Source organism: Diospyros lotus, chromosome 1 (genome assembly GCF_014633365.1).
Source record: "Diospyros lotus cultivar Yz01 chromosome 1, ASM1463336v1, whole genome shotgun sequence".
Classification (NCBI taxonomy): domain Eukaryota; kingdom Viridiplantae; phylum Streptophyta; class Magnoliopsida; order Ericales; family Ebenaceae; genus Diospyros; species Diospyros lotus.
The window spans coordinates 46,828,637-46,852,442 of NC_068338.1; the positions used below are offsets into that span (position 1 = coordinate 46,828,637).

At 33.7% G+C, this 23,806-nt stretch overlaps 2 protein-coding genes across 5 annotated transcripts; one reads left to right on the top strand and one right to left on the bottom strand.

Annotated features, from left to right (window-relative positions):
• Positions 1-154: 154 nt before the first annotated feature.
• Positions 155-12,370, top strand: LOC127801055 (N6-adenosine-methyltransferase non-catalytic subunit MTB-like). Its single transcript, XM_052335874.1, has 7 exons — positions 155-396; positions 1,101-3,633; positions 3,942-4,025; positions 4,156-4,260; positions 4,378-4,486; positions 8,454-8,605; positions 11,644-12,370. Exons 2-7 carry the CDS (start codon positions 1,114-1,116, stop codon positions 12,076-12,078), a joined length of 3,405 nt encoding a protein of 1,134 aa, XP_052191834.1. The 5' UTR covers positions 155-396; positions 1,101-1,113; the 3' UTR covers positions 12,079-12,370.
• A 576-nt stretch (positions 12,371-12,946) lies between these two features.
• Positions 12,947-18,378, bottom strand: LOC127801062 (sec-independent protein translocase protein TATB, chloroplastic). 4 transcript variants are annotated; one of them, XM_052335891.1, is made up of 6 exons: positions 18,004-18,378; positions 17,758-17,879; positions 16,106-16,165; positions 15,853-16,012; positions 13,500-13,646; positions 12,947-13,256 (listed from the first exon to the last, which is right to left on the bottom strand). In XM_052335891.1, the coding sequence occupies exons 1-6, from the start codon at positions 18,203-18,205 to the stop codon at positions 13,183-13,185; spliced, it is 765 nt and encodes a 254-aa protein (XP_052191851.1). In that variant the 5' UTR covers positions 18,206-18,378; the 3' UTR covers positions 12,947-13,182. The 4 variants fall into 4 exon arrangements, with proteins under 4 accessions (XP_052191851.1, XP_052191870.1, XP_052191841.1 ...); XM_052335910.1 differs by having other exon boundaries at positions 13,471-13,646; positions 17,758-17,891; positions 18,004-18,377; XM_052335881.1 differs by having other exon boundaries at positions 17,758-17,891; positions 18,004-18,376.
• Between the last annotated feature and the right edge of the window lie 5,428 nt (positions 18,379-23,806).

A 23,806-nucleotide genomic window follows, 5' to 3' on the forward strand; every position in this document is an offset into this window, starting at 1 on the left:
GTAAAAGGAATTTGTTTGAAACTTTCTATATAGAATATTGAAGATGCATGAACCGAAGTGTATCAAAATGAAATAAAAAATATATTTTTATTTTACGAAAGCGTATGCGTATGCGTATACTACTCCTACTTTCGGAATCAAATAAATAAAAAAAACAAAAATTTTATCTCGGTACTCATCTCTAATCGTCGGCGCAGAGAGAAATTTCTTGCCTCCGATTCGTCGACGTCCACCGGCCGGGGGAACATCGAACATCGGCGGCACGAACGGAACTATACCATGAGATTGAAGGAAAATCAACGGAGAAGTCTGCATAAATTTTCTCTGCAGATCAAAAGCGGATAAAATCTTCGAAGTTCCGTTCTCGCTTATCCAATTTAGATTCGACTTCCACTAGTGAGTCTCTTTCTACAATCAACTCTTTAGATTTTGTCGTATTTGTTGAGCAGGTTAATTTAAGATGTTGAGGTCGATGGGGCTTTATTTTATGTGTTGAAGGCGGACTGGATCCAGTTGGAATACGCTTTGATGGGGTTTATCATTTAGGGATATGGACTTTCTGTTTTGAGAGTATTTTTCTATTGTAAAATTAACCACAAGTGTTTCTCGTGCATGTACCTGCTCTGATTTGATGATCTCTCAGTGCCTCCAACGGGTCTTTGAGTTGAGATTTCATATGCTGTGGTTGTTCGTTAACTTTTCTGTCTCATTTTTTGATGTTGTTTACTCCCAAAAAGGCCTAGGCTAGTTCCTTATCTCACAATCAATTTTTATAACTGTATGGGCTGATGAACTTGTTCCCAATTGTTTCTGTTAACGAAATTCGCCATGTATTTGAAGTGTTCGATTGTTTTCCCCTAAATATCATTACCAGTTCAGCTGTAGTTTTCTGTGTTTGAAATCATCTTTTCTAGAATTTGAATTCCCCACGACAGAATCGCATTATTTGCTTTTTGAAAAAAAAATTCATGAGAAATTTATATGATTATTTCTTCCATAATGATCTTGCCTGATATGTAAGTTTTTATGAACCTAGTTTCATTTGGTATCCCTCTGTAGATTCATGGCTGGTTTTTAGAAAAACGGTTTAACCTTTGCAGGGTCTCTGTTGTGATGACTTCACCTGAACATGGTCGGAGGTATGTAAAACGGGACACAGAGGATAGTTCAGGCATGAAGAGTGATAGTGACAGAGAAGATGAAGAATGGGAAGGTGATGACAAGAGGAAGCACAGGTCAAGCAAGTCAAGGAGGTCTAGAAATGGAGAAGAGATTGAAGGGCTAGACAACAGTGGGAGGAGAACAAGCATTGGCGACGGGAATGATTTTAGGAAGAGGTCAGGCGAATCAAGCAGAGTGGGCAGAGTGGGTAGTGATGAAGAGGACCATGTGACTAGAGAGAAATCACGGTCTAAGCAGACGAGGAGACAAGAAGAGAATACATTGGAGAAATTGAGCAATTGGTATCTAGATGGAGAAATAGAGAATAAGCATGATACTGGAGACAAATCTCGAAACAGGGGACATGAACAAGTTGGTGACGTTGAGAGAAGAGAATCAACATCCAATTTCTCAGAGTCTGAGAGGTCTCAGAGCAAAATGAAAGGCAATGCAAGACCCCATGACGGGGAGCCTGAAAGTTCAGTAGATAAAGATTCTAGGTACCATGAAAGAAGGGAAAATAGTGAAGTGATGGCCCATGATTCTTCAGGGCATGAAAGAATCACTAGGAGAAGATGGGATGAATCCGATGCAGTCCGGAAAGCTGAAGAAAATGGTTATCTTGAAAAGTCTGATTACAGAAGTGGCAAGTCTTCTGATCGTAAACATGAGAGTGCTAGAGACAGAAGTTTCTCTGCACAAACTGAAATCAGTCAGAGCAAGAGCAGGGATTTAGATTCCAACAGTAACAAAGACTTGTCATCCCATGACAGGGAAGATAGACGTGTTGATTCTGATAGGAGAAACAGAAAGGGAAGGCCAGAAGCTCCAGAAGAAGGCAACAAGGCTAGTATGTTGACTGGTGAAGATACATCAGTTAAGAAGAGAACTGAGGATCATAAACAGCAGAGCATTTCAATCAGTCAGGATATTGCTGAAACTCATGAGAGGTCTTTTATGGTTGAGGAGGGAAATACATGGGCAAGAGACAAAAGAAAAGAAGTGGATCACTCAAACAGGTCCAGAACCCCTGAGAGGAGTGGCAGGAATCGTTATGGATCAGAGAAACCTGACATGAATTACGAGCAAAGCAATTCTTTCAGGCAGAAGGAACTAGAAAGGGATGTTTATAATGAAGACAGATCAAGAGGGAGAGTTGATGGCTGGGGTGATAGAAACAGGGACTGGGATGGTCCTAGAGATAGTTGGAAAAGAAGGCAAAGAAGTGGCCATGATAAAGAGATGAACGATGGGGATATTGTTTCTGATCATGGTAGGGAAAGGGAGTCGCAGAAACGTGGTCGTCTCACAACTGTGATAGAGATCCAAACCAAGCCTTTTGATTATGGAAGAGATGAGTCTGTATCTAGTTTTGTGAGGAGAAATGAAGTCGGTCAGCGCTCTGATATGACATTGGCACCAAATAAGGAGTTGTCTTACCCTCTGGATGATGGAGCAAGAAGTGTTGGTATAGGATCTGGGTCATCTGCTGATGACATTGATGCTGATATCCCAGCAGCGATGACAAGAGGCCAGAGTTCTGCTGCTGCTGGCCAAAGTTCTGGTAGTGGTTCACAGCCTCCATTGGGAAACCAGGAAAACATTTCCTCTAGTAGAACTTTTTCCCAAGGGGTTAAAGGAGTTAGAGTTGGGAGAGGATGGGCAAGGCCTACTGGAAGAGAGAACCAACAGGTTGGAGTCCCAATGCCCATGATGGGATCACCTTTTGGACCGCTTGGAATGCCACCTCCTGGACATATGCAACCACTAAATCCTAGCATGCATCTTGGTCCTGTTCCTTCGATGTCACCCGGTGTTTTCATTCCACCATTTTCACCTCCTGTTGTTTGGACTGGACCTCGAGGTGTCGATGTGAATATGTTAGCAGTTCCACCTGGTCTCCCACCCCTTCCTTCTGGAACACCAAGATTTCCTCCTAATATTGGGACTCCACCAAACCCTGGCTTGTATTCAAATTATCCTGGTGCTGGAAGAGGAGCTTCTCCAAACACGTCAGCTCCTGGTTTTAATGCTACTGCGCCAATGGGGCGAGGGCAGCAACAAGATAAAGCCTCTGCTCCTGGAGGTTGGGTGCCTCCTAGAACTAATGGACCTGCTGGAAAAGCTCCTTCCAGAGGAGAGCAGAATGATTACTCTCAAAATTTTGTTGATACTGGAATGCGCCCTCAGAATTTTATTAGGGAATTAGAACTTACTAGTGTTGTGGAGGACTACCCAAAGCTTCGAGAGCTCATACAAAAGAAAGATGAGATTGTTGCAAATTCTGCTTCCCCTCCAATGTATTTTAAGTGTGATCTGAGTGAGTTTGACCTCTCTCCAGAGTTCTTTGGAGCCAAGTTTGATGTCATCCTTGTGGATCCTCCTTGGGAGGAATATGTTCACCGGGCTCCTGGTGTCACTGACCATATGGAGTACTGGACGTTTGAAGAAATAATGAATCTTAAGATCGAGGTAATCCTGTCTGCATGACTACAACAACATACTTCCTAACAAATTATTAATATTTACTGGGGATATTTTTAGTTATAGGAAATGATCATTTCCATGTATTTGGGCAGTGATATAGATAATATGATGCTAATTCATTTTCATGTTACCATCTGATGCCGCAACACATATGTAGCTAATATGTAAGTTTATTGCTCAAATATTATGGTATAAGTGTTGCTTGATCCTCATGTGTAGTCTGAGGCTTTAGCACTCTTTCTCTGCTTATTTTCAACTTGAGATCTAAATCCTCTAATTCTCCATTGTTATAGGCAATAGCTGATACACCTTCTTTTATTTTCCTTTGGGTTGGTGATGGAGTTGGTCTTGAGCAAGGTCGGCAATGTTTAAAGAAGGTATCCTACTGAAGCCTTGAGAAAATGGAGCATAGGGTTTCAAAATCCCGTTTCCTTCTTTTGGGCATAAAACTTGTGTCATTCTATTGCTGTGAGTTTTCTTGGTAACTGTATGTTTTTTTCCCTGTAGTGGGGATTCCGTCGGTGCGAGGACATATGTTGGGTGAAGACAAACAAAAGTAATGCAACTCCAGGTCTGCGCCATGATTCTCATACTTTGTTTCAACGCTCTAAGGTTTGTTCTTTTTTTCTTTCTGCTCTGAAGTCGTTTGCTGTTTTGTTTTTCCTGGTTGAAAATTCACTGCTTATTCATTTGTCTGTAACTTTGCGTTACCCTGTCACCATGATAAAGGAACACTGCTTGATGGGCATAAAGGGAACTGTTCGTCGCAGTACTGATGGTCATATCATCCATGCCAACATTGACACTGATGTAATTATTGCTGAGGAGCCCCCTTATGGTCAGTACTATTCTTGTATGCGAGTTCAATGGCTTTGTGTTTGCATCACTCTGCTTGCCGCTTGTATGCTTTGCCTTCATTCTTTCTTTTTCTTTTTTTTCTTCTTTTTTGCCTTCATTATTTCTGAGTTTTTTACAAAGTTAAAACTCCCTCCATAAATAAAATTCAAACTAGATCTCCCGTCTCCACCTAAACTGTTTGCCAAAATAAAACTAAACTCTCATTCCATGTTATGATGTTAGACATTACATCAGCCATCAGGTGAAGAGATCAGATGAGGTAGAGAAGAACCACTAGCTGAGTCGGCAGTTCCAGAGGAAAGCTGCTGGCTCTGATAGTGTTTTTATATGAAAACCGCTGGCTAGTTTTATTAAATGGGAACTGCAAAAAACTGTTGCAGTTCCCATTTGTAACAGCAACTCCTATTGCAACTCCAACTTTAAAATGGTTAAGATCTGCAGACATAGATACTTCTTTAATTACGGCAAAGTAGTTAAAAATGTATTTTTGTAATGCTTTTAATAGTTTTTAATCCAAAAGGTTATTTTCAAAGCAAAAATAGGTAGCAACGGAGGTTTCACTTGTTTGATGGAAACCACTTTTTTTGTAAAATGTTTTTTTTATTTTTATATTTAGATAACAAAGAATAGAAAAATATTTTTTAACAAAAATATTTTACATCAAAATATAAAATAGGACTTGCCTAAAAATTTTGTTTTAACATTATATTTTTGTTATATGACTAAAATTAAAATGTTATTATTCTAACAAAAAATCTCATTTATATTGAGAAAACATTCTTAGATATTCTATTATTTGGTCATTTTTACACAAATTGATTTATGTAAAAAATAAGAAGTAAAATGTTGTTTATGTAAAATAATTTTTTAACATATTGCATTTATAAGATATTTTTTAATCAGAAACATTTTCTAAAAAAATATTTAAAATATATTTTCCAGAGAATGTATTTTACATATAAATAGAAAAGTGGTATTTGTATGCATTTGAGAACAGATTTTTTTCTTAAATAATATGAAACTAGTATTTCTTTGAATATGATATATTAATGATTAATAATTATGTCATTTAATCAAATGTATTATTTTATATTTTATTTATAATTATATTATATTATTTTAAATTGGAACTGCAACTCCAATTTTATAATGGAAATTAGGAACCACTAACATTCCCATATTAGATGGGAACTGCAACTGCAGCTCCCAAACAAAATTACTATCTGAGTTGTCAGCTTTCTATGTAACACTGGCTCAGGCAGCGATTCTTCGCTACCTATATCAACCTCTTCACCTGTCTTGGGGTGTGACATGGAAGGAGGGTTTTAGTTGGGAAATAGTCTAGGGAGATTTTTAGTTTGATTATTTTTAGGGAGTGAACTTCGTAAAAAACTCATCCGTCCCAGTACTTGAAGGTTTGCTATTTTATGCTTCAGATTGCTAGCTTAACTTGTGTTGCATAATTGTCTTCCTATTTCCCCTCTTCATTTATTTTGTATGCTTTTTTCGTAGTTTTTAATCCAAAATCTTATTTTTTAAAGCAAAGATCCTTAGCAATGAAGGTTTCATTTGTTTTGATGGAAAATATTTTTTGGTAAAATATACAAATTTTTAAATTTTTTTAAACGAACTTATTTTATATAAAAAATTTAAAATACTTACCTAAAAATTGCTGTTCAAACATATTTTTTATTACCAAAATTAAAATGTTATTATTCTAAAAAAATACATTTGTATTGGCAAAACAGTGGAGAAGGTTTTCTGTTTTCTATATCTAGTTTTCATCTATGTTTTCATGTTTTCATTTCTACAGAAAATCAGAGAAAAATGGAAAACGTGTTCATTTCTATTAAATATAAAGCTAGTTGTAGACTTCAGAAAATTAGAGAATGTGTTTAAAATCATGCAAAAGAAGAGATGTAGAGATCCACGGGAAGGGGAGAGGTGAATGGTTAGGGCGGCTTGATAAAGAGAGGGGCTATCGCTGTTGCAGTGGCAGAGGGAGGTGCAGTGGTGCTAGTTGAGGGATGAGGACTACAAGAGGAGAGGAAGAGTGCGGCAGGGAAGAGAGTGTTAGTGGTGCTTGCCGTCATAGTGGCAGGGATGAGGAGGGCAAGAGAAAAGGCTTGTTGCGCTCCTCGTCATAGTGGCAAAGGGCAGCAGGGAAGAGGAGAAGAAGTTGTGGTGAGTGGGTGCCAATTAAACACTAAGAAAAAGTGAAGTAAAAGGGGAAAAATTGTTGTTGATAGGATTCAAAGTGGGGCTTAAATTAGAATAGCATGTTTTCCTTAGAGAACATCTTTAAGATATTTTCAAACATTTAGTACAATTTTAGAAAACAGAAAATTTGTTTTCTATTCAACAATTTAGGGGGGGGGGGGGGGGGGGGGGGGGGTGGGGAACCATTTTGAGCATAGTGTTCAATTTTCTATATCTGTAGAGATATTTTTTTTGGAAAACTACTTTAGTTTTCCACAAGTAAATTGGCTCTTATTTTTTTTAAAACAAAGATAGCTAGCAATGAAGGTTTTGTTTATTTTGATGGGGAAATATTTTTTGGTAAAATATTTTGTATCTTTTTATTTTTAGATATCAAAAAACAGAAAAATATTTTTTAAACAAAAATATTTTATATCAAAATAATAGGACTTACCTAAAAAATTTTCTTTAAACATTTTTTATTTTATGCCCAAAATTAAAATTTTATTATGCTAAAAAAATCACATTTTTAGATATTATTATTTTGTCATTTTTACATAAATTATTTTATGTAAAAATAAGATGAAAAATAATTTTTTTATCATATTCTATTTATAAGATATTTTTTAGACAGAAACGTTTTCCCAAAAAAAATTAAAATATATTTTTCAGATATATATGTATTTTTCATATGAATAGAAAAAGTGGTATTTGTATGCATTTGAGAACAGATTTTATTTTTTTGATATAATATGAAACTGGTATTTTTTTTAATATGGTTTATTAATAAGAATGAATAATTATCTTATTATAATAAAATGTCATTTTATATATTTTTTGCAATATAATTACGTTATTTTAAATTGGACCTGCAACTTCCAATTATAGAATGGAACTTAAGAGCCAAAAACATCGGAACTGCAACTGAGTTGGCGGTTTTCTGTGGAACGCTGGCTCAGCAAGCGGTTCTTCTCTATATTCATCTACCCTCTTCACCTGACGTGGCATGTGACATGGAATTGAGAAATAGTTTAGGGAGAGTTTTAGTTTTTTTTTTTTTCCCAGAGAGTTTTGACATGGTCAAAAACTCATTGTTCCAGTGCTTGAAGGTTTGGTATTTTATGCTTCAGGTTGCTAGTTTAACTTGTGTTATATAATTGTCTTCCTATTTCCCCTCTTTGTTTATTTAATAATATTTGATCCTACTTTGTAGTCTGAATTGGTAGTCCTTCTTCACGAAATGTGCAATATGCCCTTGCTTTGGTTTTAGTAAGACTACCAGTTCAGACCAAAGATCATTGTCATTATTTTTATCTTGCCTTTCTGTATGTGCTCTCCTCCCCCCCCCCACCTCCTCCTCTCCCCAAAAGCCCCCCGAAAGAAGAAAGTATATATAACTATAACAAACTGATGTTCTTATGTCCACTTTGTGCTTTTTTAGTTGAGCTTAAGGAAACTTTTCTGGTAAGTCAGCTATAACTAAATGGTTTCTGGTTTCTGTGAGTCTTTTGGAGGTTTATGTGGTTTCTATCCTTCCAAAGATGGCTGGAGATTAGAATTAATGCAGCCGAACCTACCTAGCAGGATTAAGGCTTGTGATTGTTGTTATGTGGTTTGTGCCTTTCCCCGTCTCCAGTCATCTTGCCATTTAGTTCGATAGAGAATAAGTTGAGAGGGAAATTTTTCTCTCCAAGTTCTGATGTTGTATGACATTATATGCGTGGCACTTACTCTTGATTGAATTGCAGGTTCAACTGCAAAACCAGAAGATCTGTACCGAATAATTGAGCATTTTGCATTGGGCCGCAGGAGGCTTGAGCTCTTTGGCGAAGACCACAATATTCGGTCAGGATGGCTGACTGTTGGCAAAGGACTATCTTCGTCAAATTTTGATGCCAAGGTATGGTGCAAAGGATTATCTTTGTTGAACTGGAAGTGCTAAAATACTTCTGGGGGACAGACAGTAACTAATTTGTTTCCCTTATGTAGTGAGTCTAGTGCTAATACCTCTGTTATGCAGTAACTAGTTTGTTTCCTTTATGTAGTGAGTCAAAATGCTAATACTTATGTGGGACAGTAAGTAGTTTTGTTTCCTTTATGCAGAGTCAAAGCGCTAATACTTGTGTGGGACAGTAACTAGTTTTGTTTCCTTTATGCAGTGAGTCGAAGTGCTAATACTTGTGTGGGACAGTAACTAGTTCATTTCCTTTATGTAGTGAGTCGAAGTGCTAATACTTATGTGGGACAGTAACTTGTTTGTGCCCTTTATGTAGTGACTTGAGTCAAAGTGCTTATACTTCTGTGGGACAGTAACTAGTTTGTTTCCTTTATGAGTCAAAATGCGGGAACATTTTCTTTGACAACAGGCTTAGGCTGTTTTGATCGGAGCTTTTCACTGGAACACTATTTGTGGCGTAATAGTTAGTGGAGGCCTTTAAATAGAGAAATGTTCTGTGCAAAACATAGAAAATTGTAGGTTACGGGTTTTTTCCCTTTTTGGGAGTATGCAAAATAAGGAGCTTTTCTTAAATGTACTTGTTTCCCATGAAGTGTTTAGAAAAGTACTTGAGCTTCAAAATTATTTTGAAATATACAATGATCTATGTTAAATCACTTTTTGCTGCACTGACTTAGCGCCCAGAAATATAATATGTTTTTGTTGCATTATAGTATTTATATTATAATATGTACTATAGTATGATTATAATAAATTAATACAATTATTAATTATTTATAGTATATTAAATAATTTTTTATGTGTAATTATAACATAAATGCATATTACTTTTATATGTATAATTATAATATGATACATAATATTATTAATTTTATTAAGGATAATATTTTATATATTTCTTAATATATATATATATTTATATTATAAAAGTTTGTTTCTCTTCTATTCACATTCTTAAATTAATAAAAAACTAATAAATATTATAATTATATTAAAATTATAAGAATATAATATATGTGTAATTATAATTACATTATAATTAATATTAATATTATTATAAAATCAATAATATATCATTATGATTAATAATATTAATTATATTTATTGTCTACCTCACTGATAATGTACTATATATCTAAAGGATATAATTATAATTACATTTTGATGCATAATATTCTTATAAAATTATTTAAAAAACTGTAATAATATAGTTTGATGTGAATATAATATAAAAGTTGGAATAGTTATAAATAATATTATTTAATAAATAATATACTGTAAATAATTTTATATTTGGTATTCACATGTCAAGGGCCATATTGAAGTGTTGCAGTACTCGCTGTGTGCCTAAGCGGGTATTGCTTGCAAATCAGTGCACTCAATCGTGTTTTTGCATAGATTACAGTATGTTTCAAAATATTTTGAGGATATAACTAGTTTCCTAAATAGTTTGTAGGAAAGCAGTACTTTAAAGAAAAACTCCAAAATAAGAAAAGCAACATTGGAAAGTTTATCTGTCATAACTTGCATTTAAGAATTCAGTTCAGGCAGAAATTCAGTACTGGATCTTAGACAAAAAAAAAAAAGAATAAGTACTGGAGATCAGGCAATTTATGCAGTCTTTGTAGTGTCCACGGGTCTAGGTAGACTTGACAACCAGACTGAACCGGTACGATTGGTTCGGTTTTTATTTCAGATTAGTTCAGTTTTGGGTCTAATTTTATGAACTTGATTGAAATCAGTTTGGTTCTATGACGCAGTATATAGCGCGTGTGTAAAGAAAACACACAAAGAAACCTTTGAAACAATAAGTTTCAAGTACCCTTGAGAGAACAAACTTCAACGACTAAAACTGAACTTTCAACTAGGCGCAAGAACTGAACTTGCTTGCTGGAAAAAATCGAACTGGTTTGCTGAAATTTATTGATAAAAAATTGATTACAACCACTAGATTCTAGGTGTATTTATAGAGTTTGGCTAATTCATCTAATACTTGTAAATAAAATCCAATTAAAATCCTAATAGAAATAAAACCCTAATCAAACATGAAATAGAATTCTAAAACTTATGAAGTTTCGTTACTGTTCTGGCACTATTGTTCCAAGCTGTCCGGTTTGGGTCGGGTTGGCCTTGGGTGACTGCATCATTCTAGATCTACCCCTTCAGTTCCATTGACCCGAACTGAATTGATGTATATATGTTAAAATATATAATACATAAAATAATAAAAGTTAGAAATAAAGAAATTAGAAATATATCCTTTATTAGTCTATCAATTTCAATTTTATCTATTAATGTGCCTTTTGTTCATTTCAATTTTTCATCTTCTTGTTTCTGTTCTGTTTTCCTCATTTGGGGTTTGATGCTTATCTGAAAATGTCAATAAACTTACTAGCCCTAAACGTTTTACATTTTCTGCTCTGCATTGCCTCCGGTTTGATGGTTATCCCAAAATGCCTTTGGGAGTTAGCAACAGAACTGTTTCATATATATTTTCTGAATGTTGTAGGTATGGAGAACATCGAATTTATGGTTAAAATCTTGGATTCAATGAATCAATGCAAACTGTTGACTATTTAGTTTTTTTTAGAATTTATATTGTCAAATTTTGAGATTATTGTGTGTAAATTGGATCCAAACCAAACCAATCTGTTTTTTATTGGGTTGGTTTGGTTTGGTTTTATTTAGTGATTGGTTTGGTTTTGGGTCTAATTTTATGGACCTAGTCAAAGATACGTTTTGAGTCTGGGTTATTATGAAACCTGAACCAAGCTGACCCATGAGAACCCGTAACTCTTTGTATGTCACCTTTTTTGTAGTCCTTTGCTCTGCAGCTGAATACATATGATGAGTCAAAGCAAGTACTCTGCCCTGTGAAGATTTGATCTCATTGGAAATAGTAGTAGTTAATGCACATTTGCTTGTGGAATCTGTTTGTCTTTCTTTGCTAAATCTCTGACCCAGTTATTGGCAATTTTCAGGCATATACCAGGAACTTTGCTGACAAAGATGGGAAAGTTTGGCAAGGAGGAGGAGGACGAAACCCCCCACCAGAAGCACCTCATCTTGTTGTGACAACCCCTGAAATAGAAGGGCTTCGTCCTAAATCGCCCATGAAGAACCAGCAGCAGACGTCATCAATTTCCATCACAACCACCAATTCAGGCGGCAAAAGGCAAGCCGGAAATTCACCTCAGAATTATAATGCTCTAGGTCTTAACCAAGAAACTTCCAGCCCCAACCCTTCTGCTGCAGCTCCTTGGATTTCACCAATGGATGGTTTTAGAGACCGAGGTGGCAACATTGTGGCTTCTGATGACAGGGTTCCTGAGTTATATGGTTACGGCGCCTCCTATGGGATGGCAAATGGGGATTGCTTGGGTTATGAATCTCATAGAGGAATGAATTTGTTGTAGTAAAATTTTGCACGAGTTGAATGTGCAACCAGGAGATGATATGGTAGGCTCTTTTGAAATTTGAGGCAGTAAATGTGCGTACTTTGAGCATGAACTTTTTTAAATGCCTGCCCGCCCTCGCTGTTGAGAAAAGCAAAATAGGAAATATGGAAAAACCCGCCCCTTTGGCAGTCCCAAAGGTTTCATATGGAGTTTGTGTATCAAACAATGCCCAACAAGTGGGGGCTTTATAAAACACTCTTCTTGTTAAAGAAATGGCTAAATTTTTTGATCATTTTAAGTGGTCGTTTTACATAGCTTTCAGTTCTATTTGTAGTTTTGCGCTTTTTTTATTTTTGTGATTAGTTTTTGCTTTCATTTAAAGTAGTTAGGGCGTCTCTCATTTTGCTATCAGTTTTTCTGTGCTTGCTTTCACTGTCCAGTTTTAGATCTTTTAGTTAGAAATTTGAAAACTCAAACTTGTGGTCGCAGTCACAGGAAACTGGAAATGAACACATTCAAACGGGAAACATGTTTGATAACTATGATTTGTTTTTATTTTTATTTATCGTCTCTCCAGTTTCCCCCTCCCTCCCCGTTGCTAGCAACTCCCAAAACCCATCTGGGGGATTTGCTTGGTATTTTTATTTATTAGGAAACAGAAACGAGTAATCAAACTTCATTTTTCTTTATAATTTTCATTTCCCAAATAACAAAAACAATACAAGGATTTGAAAAAACACAGAAAATTTGCAACGAGGCTGGTTGGCAATGGCTACTTCCAATTCCATTCCTAGAATATACATACACGTGTAAGTATATATATACTTACATTGTTTTGAGAACCTGATTCATCTCAAGCTTGTAAGGCAGCAAACAAGCTCAACCCTAAACAATGAAGAATGCACTATTTTTATTATGTTCAAGGGTACACTGAAAGAGAATACTGGCCCAGAAAATTTAGTATTCCTCTCCTGCAACAGTTAACTAAGACAGAACCATGCTCCAACTCAGTCACAGAAATTGCCCTCAACTTCTCTGTTTTGTCTTCTAAACAACATTTGAGTCCCATCTAGGGTAAAAAATTTTACCAAAAAATTGGGTGAAACTTCTTCGTATACGGTTTCAGGTTTCACTTCCAGGCTTGTCGACCGAACTTGCTGCAGCAGGAGATTCTTGAACGGCCTCTGCTACCAGTTCTTGATAGTTAAGTATTGACCAGAGATAGATATTAGAATGGGAAAATTTCATCTAGGTTTCACTTTTAGTATTCACGTCCCTATGGTTTGTTTTTTAAAACATATTTTGCAAGATAAACACAATTTTGACCTAATAGAAGCAGTTGTTTTGATTTAACCAAAAGAATCATAGGAACCCAAAATACTATAAATAATTGGCAGAGGTGGAATTTACCTATTAAAAGTCAGTTACAGGGTACAAACCTTGCGGCTGAGTTTGGGGTACAAACTGGCTTTCGCCTTGAGAAGATGTCCCGGTCTGCAGTTGGGCAGCGGATGCTTTCAGCTGTTCTTCTGTTATCTTCAAGTAGTCTTCAGTAGAGTAAGCTCTGTTTGGAGATGCAGCACCATCTGCATTTATCATCAATTTCCTTTGAGATAGATTACTTATTACTTTGGCGGAGTGCAAGTGAAAGCCAAACAATTAAGGCACTTGTCAAATAATTCTTTTACCCAATCAAAACAATTAAGAGCCTGTCTGGCCATGCGGTGAAAAACCAAAAAAGTGTGTTTTAAATAAAAGTGCTTCTGTGAGTTTCTTCTGGTGTTCAAAGAATGCTTTTATTGACAGCAAAAACTATTTTTCTGCTGTGAAGCAAAAGCAAAAGCAGAAAATAATATTATTTTTAGACAAAATTACTCCCAATCAACATTTAAAATTACAAACATTACACTTAGGTAGTGTTTATTAACCAATATATATAGACCGGAAAAAGTGGGATATGAAAAGCATCCGGGATAAAAGTGTTTTCCATTGTATTTTCCATTGACTTCTTATCTTGGACTTTTCAGATAAATTTATCTCTCTCCCCCCTTTTCGGATAAGTTATCTTGAATTTTACAGGTAAATTATCTTGATATAACCTTATCTTACTCATTTTAACAAACGCTTCCTTAACAAATAGTATCTACATAAACAATTTTGTTAGTGCCATTTCTGATCATTTTATAGTTTAAAAGCATTTCTTTTCAATCGTTAGCCAGACACATATAACAGCACTAACAACATTTTTCAAACGATCAGGCCAAATGCTATACTACCTTTATTTGAAAGTGATTCTTATAAAAGCATTTTTTACAAATAGTGATTCTCACAATAATACAAATTTCACAACAAAGTCAAACGGGGTAAATAGGATAAAGCACCACACCCCCATAATCACACAAAGGAGCAAGGGTTGATCTTCATACAATTATCAATTATGCAACAAATTGTACAATCATGTTCTAAGTAGACTGAAAAGCAAGAACTCTAGTAAGGTGGCAAACGTTAACAACCAGGTCAACAGTCATATCTATATATTTTTGACAGTCTAGGCAGCACAGAGTTCATTTGGCAAGAATAAATCATTCAAAAGACCAATTTATCATTTCTCAAACTTTTTTTTTTTTAACTATATAAATTGCTGATACTTCAGAAAGAAAAGGAAAAATAAAATCATCAAAAATTTTGGTAATTCCTATTTGTCAGTAAATAGAGATAACATCTCCTTGTTTATTGGAGCTTATCTAAAAAACATACACTAGACACAACACCTTGAATCTCCAAAGGTTTTGTGCGCCCTGTGTTCATCTATGGACAATTCATAAAGCCAATCTCACCCTCCACTGTGTTTGCATTTCTTTTTCCTTTATTTTCAAAACGTAGTAAACAATTAAAAACTATATGCTTGAAAAGGTCAAGTGATAAACATATTCAATGCCTTCTATCACTATTTCAAAAAAACAAAAAAGATAACAAGTAGGGCTACAAATGAATAGAGCTGCTTGCAAGTGGCTTGAAGCATGGCTTAATTTTTGGTTCATTCAAGCTCATTTCTTTGGATGAATAAACAAGTTTGAGCATAGATTTTAAGCTTGATTGGTAAATGAACTTAGCTTAAGCTTGAGGATGCTTGGCTCATTTGGACTTGTGAACAAGCTTGTTTAAATGCTTGATTGTAGGCTCATTTGTAGCTTATTCTGAAAAAATGTTCATCTTTTACAATTACTGATTTTTTGATCATTATTTATATTATGCAAAATTTAGAAATATATTGAAATACACTAATTTTATATGTCTGCTTAATAAGATTACATAACTATTTAAATAATTAAATTATGTGGACTTAGTTTGCGATCCATTCACGTAAGATTAGTTTTTGGATATTAATAGTTATTGATTTGAGCTTTAAACGAGCTTTAAATTTAAAGCTCTAGAAAAGACTTGTTTAAGCTTGTTTTAGTATAAGTGAGCGAAGACCAAACCTCTAGGAATTTTTAATAAACAAGCTTGAGCCTCAATTTTAAGCTCAACAAATTTGCAGCCCTAATAACAAGATACTAAACTTCGAATTTCATGAATTTATCCTTTGCTATCATTCTTTGTCCTTTGGAGCTGTTCTGAAAAATATTTTACACGTGATGTGTACAATCTATAAGAGTTTGGTTAATGCAGTAAAGAATAATAAACTAAATATCCAATAAAAGGGCAATGGGAAATATATTTCATGCTTTTCAATCACTATTTCTAAGAAATAATGAGATAATAGAAGAGTTCCAAATACTTATCACTCACTTGGGTCAACTGCTGTCTGAGAATTATCAGGACTCAGTACTGATGAAGGGGTAGAGATAGTGCTGGTTGTGTTTGATCTATTTGTGTCTTGTGTTGAACTCTGAATTTCATCAAGACCAATCTCTCGCTCAAGGGTGCTTTTGAATTCTCTTGAAACATCCTATGATTAGCGAAAAGTAGAATCACTAGCATCAGCATTTTCTTCAAGAAGCCAAAAGATAAAGCAACCTAAACAGAAGTAGCATGTATTTGCCTGAAGCTCTTTAATTGTGGGTTGAAACGCACGTAAAGTTTTTCCCAAATTCCGAGCAACCTGCATTAGATAACTTAATTCATAAAATTCATGGAAATTAATTTAAAGGGAAAATCAAAAAGAAAAATAATAAAATGTAAACACATATGTATATCTATCTCTATATGCTAGGATCTATTCATAGTTAACATCACTGAAATGGTATATCAGAAGTAATCACTCTACTTCCATGGCTTCTACGCTGCTTAGATGAAAAGTTAAGGCTGTTCCACCTTATGCCCACCCATTTAGTTTAACATTTGTTATACAATCATTATAATTATCATAGTGTATTCTTAAGTTGCTCGTCCATAATATAACAGTCACCAGTTCTACAATGGAAAGTTTGTGTCCTGAGATTCCAATGCAATCCTCATTACTGATAACAATCTGTTTTATCATCAATCCCTTCCCATTTCAAATGGCTGCTGATACACAGATATACATACATACATATATATATTGGTTTAAGATTCCAGGGTAATTCATTTCATGCTTGAATCATTTTAAACCTCTGCAACACTTCTTGAAATTTGAAACTGAAATTTTTCTGTCTTCCATAAGAGTTTCCTGGTAATATTGAAACTAACTTGGAGCTTCTTCCATGGCAATTTTACAGTTTGACAATTCTACAATTTGAAAAGTAATGACCTACTTGATGTGCTAGGTAGAGAATTAAGTTATTTTGGCACCAAATACTCTAAACTGATTGAATTTTGCTAATTCCGCACTCAATTGTCCAAAAAAAGAAGAGAAGTTTATAAATATATATATATATATATATCTTGCAAATGCTTGCTTCTAGTACATCTACTTTTCAAACTTTTTGTTGAACTTGACCAACAAGGTGGAGAAATGATAGAAAGAACTACGAGTAGCAAGTCCACCCTATTTTATAGCATTTTTTCCCTCAAAACAAGATCAGCCAAAAATTTAAGAAGCATTATAAACATTGATGTAAAAGAAAAGTATGCTTAGCAATGTAGGAATCTAACTTGAGCACAAGAAGAAGGCTAATTTGGGACAATGGAGTGCTTATACAGACTAAACTTCAAATGCTTTATGCAAAAGAATCAAATCATCCTTGTTCATCCAGGTCCTCCTATACTCCCTCAACTTAAATTGAGATGTCCAATCTCGCATAATCTAATTATTCATTGTGGCAGTAAGCCCAGTTGTTTATATTGTCTTAATCCACTTTAGTCACATAAAATAAAAACAAAGCAATTGCCCTTTTCTTCCCTTACTTTCATTTTCAACCCTAGCATGAAACTATATGAACAAAACCTTTCTAGGATCTATAATTCATTTATGTTACTTGTATGAGCTAGCATGCTCGTATAAGCGTACTGAAATGCATATGAGAAGCAAAAGGAGAAGCCCTAGTGGCTACTGGGAAAGTGAGTTGAGCAAACATTATTTGTAAAAGCATCAGAGGAAATGAATCCAACAACGTATCCAAGCCTTAATCCCATCATGTGAGGTAAGCCAAACCACATCTAGAATTCATGTTATTTGATTTGACGAGTTTTACGCTGCGCGACCCCTACTCTTTTATTTGAACTTGGGACCGGCTCTACAAACAAAAATTCACAGGTCAAAGTAATAATCACCTCGGCAAGACCTTTGGGACCAAAAACCAACAAAGCCACCACTCCAATCACCAGAGCTTCAGGAGCCCCAACTCCAAATAGAGAAGCATACACAACCTTCCCTTTACATTGTCCCTTCTTCCCTGCAACACCACCTTTTAAAATTTCCACATCATTTCAACTTTAAATAAAAACTGAGGATAAGGAAAGAAAGAAACCTGCGAACAAACCCAGATGAGAAAAATAAACCATTAACAGGAAAAGTACCTTTCCTTGCTGGTCTCTGTGAGATTGAGACACCCAGATGCCTCAAACCATTCCATGGCGAGAAAGGGCCAATACCCAGTTGAGGAAACCACTTGGAGAAACGAGAAGTATAGTTTTGGGGGCAGAAATTTGCACAAGTGGATAGAGCAGAGAAGGATGGGTACTTGGTTGCGGAAACTGCAGAAGCCATAGGCGTGATCATTTCTAGATATTTTACCTAAAACTTGGCTTGAACTGTGGGGATTGTTCTTGAATCATGGGTCATAAGGATATGGTTCAAAATCCAAATACACCAATCATACAGCGATAGCCAGGAATTGCAAGAAAAGTCTCAAGCTCTTTCTTTCTGTTCAATTCATGAATGGTTTTGGTTCAACTTTGCAGATTAGGAGCTCCATGTTGGGCTGGATATACAAATAATTGGCCTGGCACAGAAAAAGGATGTGCTTTTAATATGTTGGGCTGAGCTATCCACACAGTGGACTAAGCCCAAAGCCAACATATGACTTGGGTATTTCTTAATTATCTCTACCATTTTATTAAAAAGATGAATTGCATTTGGTAAGTTTGGGTTTTCTGTACTTTGGTGACCTTTTCTTTATCAAGTAATCACAAATTTTGATTAATTTTATAAAGTTTTAGGAGTATCTTGTCTAAGTAAACATAACTTTTAAGCAGTAATCTAGTATAAATTTTGAATGGAAGAGTGACCCATTCAATTCTTGAAAATTAATGAATACTCCCCTTATTTACATAAAATATCAAGGGTGTCAAATACAAGTTACCTTAATTAAAATTATAGATGATTTTAACATATAATAACTCTACATCTTTGCATGTGATATTAGTTATGTTTGTTAGCTTGGGTTTTGTGAAAAGTTGGCAGTGAGTCAATGACTTGTTTTTTTATAAAAAAAAAAGATGAATATTTAATTTAATATCATTACAAGTAAAGTAAAATATATGATTATAAATAATAATAAATGAATAAAAGAACACTTTCATTGTATTAACATGATAGATTGAATCGACCACCATGTTGGTTATATCATAAATTTTACCAAACAAGTTCACAATCAACCATAGTATTGATTGTATCACATACATTTCGAAATGATAACGATGGATACTAGAGAGAATCCCAAATTATTGAAATTTCTCTTATTCTTTTTTTGTTTTATTTTAGGTACATTTTTTTAGTCAATTATAAATTTTGCATCTAAATTAAGAATTCAAGACACATTAACAAACAAGTTTTAGATAATCTCTCATTTTAATTACAGATCTCACCCAATAATTATTATTATAATAAAGAAATACCTTTTGATCGTTAACCATTGCTTTGACATATATTTTTTTATCGCTTCTGCACTTCATCAAGCTAATAATAATGAGTTTTGAATTTCTTGTCTCCATATGATGTGTTTTGTTTACCTAACAGAAGAAAAGGAGGAAGGTAATAAGGAAAAGACAAAGAAGAAGATAATTGGATGGTATTTGCTTTTGTATTGTTTAATAATGTTAGATTTTCCCAATAATTTACTTTGTAGGAAGGGATCCAATTGTGGCACCTACATTTTTTTGTCTCCAAATGATGTCAAGAAGATCCCATTCGAAATCTGCATTTAGATTAGTGGTAGAGTTTCTGGGCAACCAAACAACTTTGACCCATCCCCATGAAAAATAAGCAAATTAGATAAATTAAACTTATTTGCAAAATTTCCAATAGAAAGGAATGTGATCATCTCCTATGTATATTTATTTAAAAACCCAATAAATGCATAAGTTTATAAAAAATACTATGTTTTAATAAAAGGTAATTGAATTGGGTTGTTAAGAAAGATAATTCTACACCAATTTAAGATAAATTAAGAAAAAATTGATTTGTGTTTTATAAATAATGACTACTTATTTTTTTCACGATGTCTCTTTGTATGAAAGGATTTATAAATTTTTGAGTCAAAATCTTCAATATTTATTGAGAGACAACCATAGTTTAACTTAAAATTTTGTATTAAGAATTTAATCCGATTATCTTATACAACATATTTTTTATTAAAGAATTTGTGTTGGAGGGGAATAACTATGCAGAAGTATGAGCAAAGATAAATTTTATTTGGATCATTTTATATTTTAATGAGAAAAATATTTTAATTTTATCTTAATATAATTTTATTTTATTTATTTTAGTAAATACTGTATTAATATATATCTTTTATGGACTATTACTCTGAGCTAAATCAAATAATACCATTAATTTATCCAAATTTTGTCTAATGATTTGATGTTGGGACCCAATTTTGAGGAAGGAAGATGGTAGAGAATCAGGGGGTGTTTGGGACATTTGGGGATATATTAATGAGTGAGGCTTTATTACGTATCAACCACCACCTACCCAAACATGTGGTGTGCCGGTTGGGCTTTTGCAGTGTAGGGCCCATGGAGAAGCTCTCAGTTCCCGACTTGGCCCAACTGTGGGGCCCATTAAAGGAAAAACAATTACGTCCAACAAAAATAAAAAAAATAATTAATTTAATTTTATATTATGAATTTATTTACACGTAAAGAGAGAGAGTACTTCGGCTGGGCCTTACGTGCGAATGCCATCGGTTTAATCATCACGAGTTTGAGTGGAAACTGGAAAGCCAACGTCTTTGTAAAGCCCTCCCATCATTGCCAATTCATCAAACGCCCCGTGATGCTGACGTGTAAAGCTTTGTTCGCACAATTAAAACTTATTATTATTTACCCATTATTAAATATATATGAATAAAAATACAAAATACCCTCTAAAAAATCGTATCATAGATGATTTTTCAAGTACCATTAAGCTTGTCGTGTAAATAATAATTTTGAACATATAATTATTATTATTTAAAAATTAAAAATAACTAATTATACGATCTATAATTTAGATAATTATAATATATGTTAACCAGTTTAGTCTCAAATTTTAAAATGCACTAATTTATTTAGCTCTTTAAAATATAATAATGAATTTAACTCTAAAAGTAAAATATAGTGATTTATCTTAAATTGTTTTAATTAGTTTGCAAGTTTTATAGCTAATGGGTTCTCGAAACCCATCGGCTGCTGACTGGAACCTATCGTCAGCTCAGCAGTGGGTTTCAGCCAGCCATGATTTATTTTTTTATTTTTTATTTTTTATTTTTTTGTTGTTATTTAGATAAATTTATTTTTAATTATCTTAATTTAAGTTAATCACAGTTTAAGTAACAGAGTTTTGTAACGGAGAAGTAAATTTGTGGAAAAATTTAAATTACAGTGACCACCTCAATTGCTATACTACTAAAAGCTTCTGCCCAAATGACTCAGCCAACAAATAATTTAAATAATAATAATAATAATAGTAAAGACGGGGAAGAGAAGAGCCACCCGTGCAAGGGTGGATAAACAAATAGGTGGGGGAACTGTCGCTATCTTGCACCACAAGGCAGGGGTGCGCAGTGCGCACATGAAAAGGAAAAATACATTATGAATGGTACAAGTGGACCAGCAGCACACGTGCAAGCCTTGACAAAAACTTTTTTAAGTATAATATATTTAAGGTAAAACCCCCCCAAAAGCGGATATATACAAGGAATCCCCCCCTCCCCTCCCCTCCCCTCAGTTTCCCACTTTTACACCCTCCAAAAGTGGCCCCCCCACCACCAATGAAAAAAAAAGTGATTTTGACAGCTTTCTTGTCCGATCTCCATGTGTGTGTGTTTTTACCAGAGCTATCATAATATCAATAAAAAGGTCACATCTTTCCATTAGTTCTTCTTCTTCTTCTTTGAAAAGTAATTGAATATTTTACTTTGTTACACTTTTTATTATATTTTTATCGAGTTTATAAGATAAAAGTAGAACATCATTAAATTTATTGATTACAAATGAATATTGCTTTAACTCTAGGAGTCACCAAGTGAATCTTGTCTAGTCTAGTCTAATCTTATAAGTAGTGAGAGAATGAATTGGGTAGGATTAGATAATATATATGGTGTCACTTAATTATTTTTTTTTGTTTATATTTTATTTTTTTAATGAAAACAAAAATTACAAGATTTACTACCTTCAAAATGTATATATTACTTAATAATATATTAGTATTAAGCTGGTTCAATTTACTGAATAATCAAATTTATTGAATAAAATATTATAAAATAATTTTTTTTAAATTTTTAAAATAAACATATTTTTTAATTTTCTGTTTTGAAAAGTAATTTTTCAAAAGAATAGGAAGAATGCATTTTCAACAATTTTAAAATAAACACTCGAAACACAAAAATAAAAATAAATTCAAAACTAAAAACTAAAAATTAAAATACGAAAGAGAACACCATCTTAGTATTCTTAAAAGTGTCATTATTTTATTTTTTAAGATTTTGTAATTATCTTGATCACATGAATTAGGAGTTTGTCGAGATAAGAAACTATATAATTCTATTAAAAGAGATCGTTAATAAGATTTTACCTAAAATGCATTAATAGCCTAACAAATCATTTATAAAAAAAGTCCACTGGTGAGGTGTCACTAGAGGCGAACCCAATTGGGTTGTCGACTTACAAAAACCACGCTTAATGTTTGAAAAATAATAATAATCTCCTCTTTTGTTAAATAAAATGACTAAATAATTATTTTACTCTTTTTTGTTATCTTTTTCTCTCTTGTCTCATTTAAAAAAAAATAAAAATAAAATAATCAGAGATCCTTAGTTTCTGGGGACCACTAGATATCTAGGATCGAATCAAACTTAGAAATTTAATCCAAATTCAATCGTAAATCAAGATGAAAGTGAAAGAACACTATGTGATAAACTATTAAGGTGAGGGAAAGAGACATACTTTTATACTAGATATCATTGCTGACACCATGAAGTTTTTTTATTTTTTATTTTTATTTTTCTCATCATTGTTGAAAAAACCTTTTTATAAATTAAAAGAGTTTGATTTGCAAGGAGAACGAGAAAAACAAGAAAAGAGAGGAGTAGTGGAGAAACATTATTGCCACAGTTGGTGGGGAGATAGAGAGTTTATGAGGCCAGAGAAAAAAAAAATCAGAAAGGAATTTTTTAAAAATATAAAAGTATTTTAATTATTTTAAAATATTTAATTAAAATTAATTAACAATAAGAAAAAAATTACAATATAATATTAAACCTTACGAGCACTTCTTGTATTTTTTCAAATGTCAAGTAATTTTTACAATTATTTTAAGCCTTAAGAGTATCATCTATAATCTTTCCTTATCTATATTTGTTATATTATACTATTATATTAGCAAATACCTGTTAATAATAAAGTATTTTCTTGAAATACATTTTATATTTGAAAAAACAAAAAATAAATTTAGTCATGTCGACAAATTTTGAATTTATAACTTTTAAATAATAACCAATTTATGAAATAAATTTATTACTATACTGATACCCAATTTATTTAAATATTTATCTAAAAATTAAAAAATAAAGAAAAAATTTCAAATGCTACCTAATAAATTATTATTTAAAATTTATTATTTTCTTTGTAAATATCCAACATGTACCTCTTAATAACAATGTAATTAAAATGTGACACCACGTTTACCGTAAATATTTTGACCACCGCAATAACGGAAGTCACGTGACAAGAATGAAGTGCACGGTGCGCACAAACACAACACCGCAGGGGCACCCAGCCAACATTGAATAAGGGGGTGCACCCTGCGCCACCCCGTGTCAGTTCTCTCCCCCAAAAGCATTGTTCTCTATCCTGCGCCGCAGCTCGTAAATCCGAACCGAACCCGAGGGCAGCCTCGTCA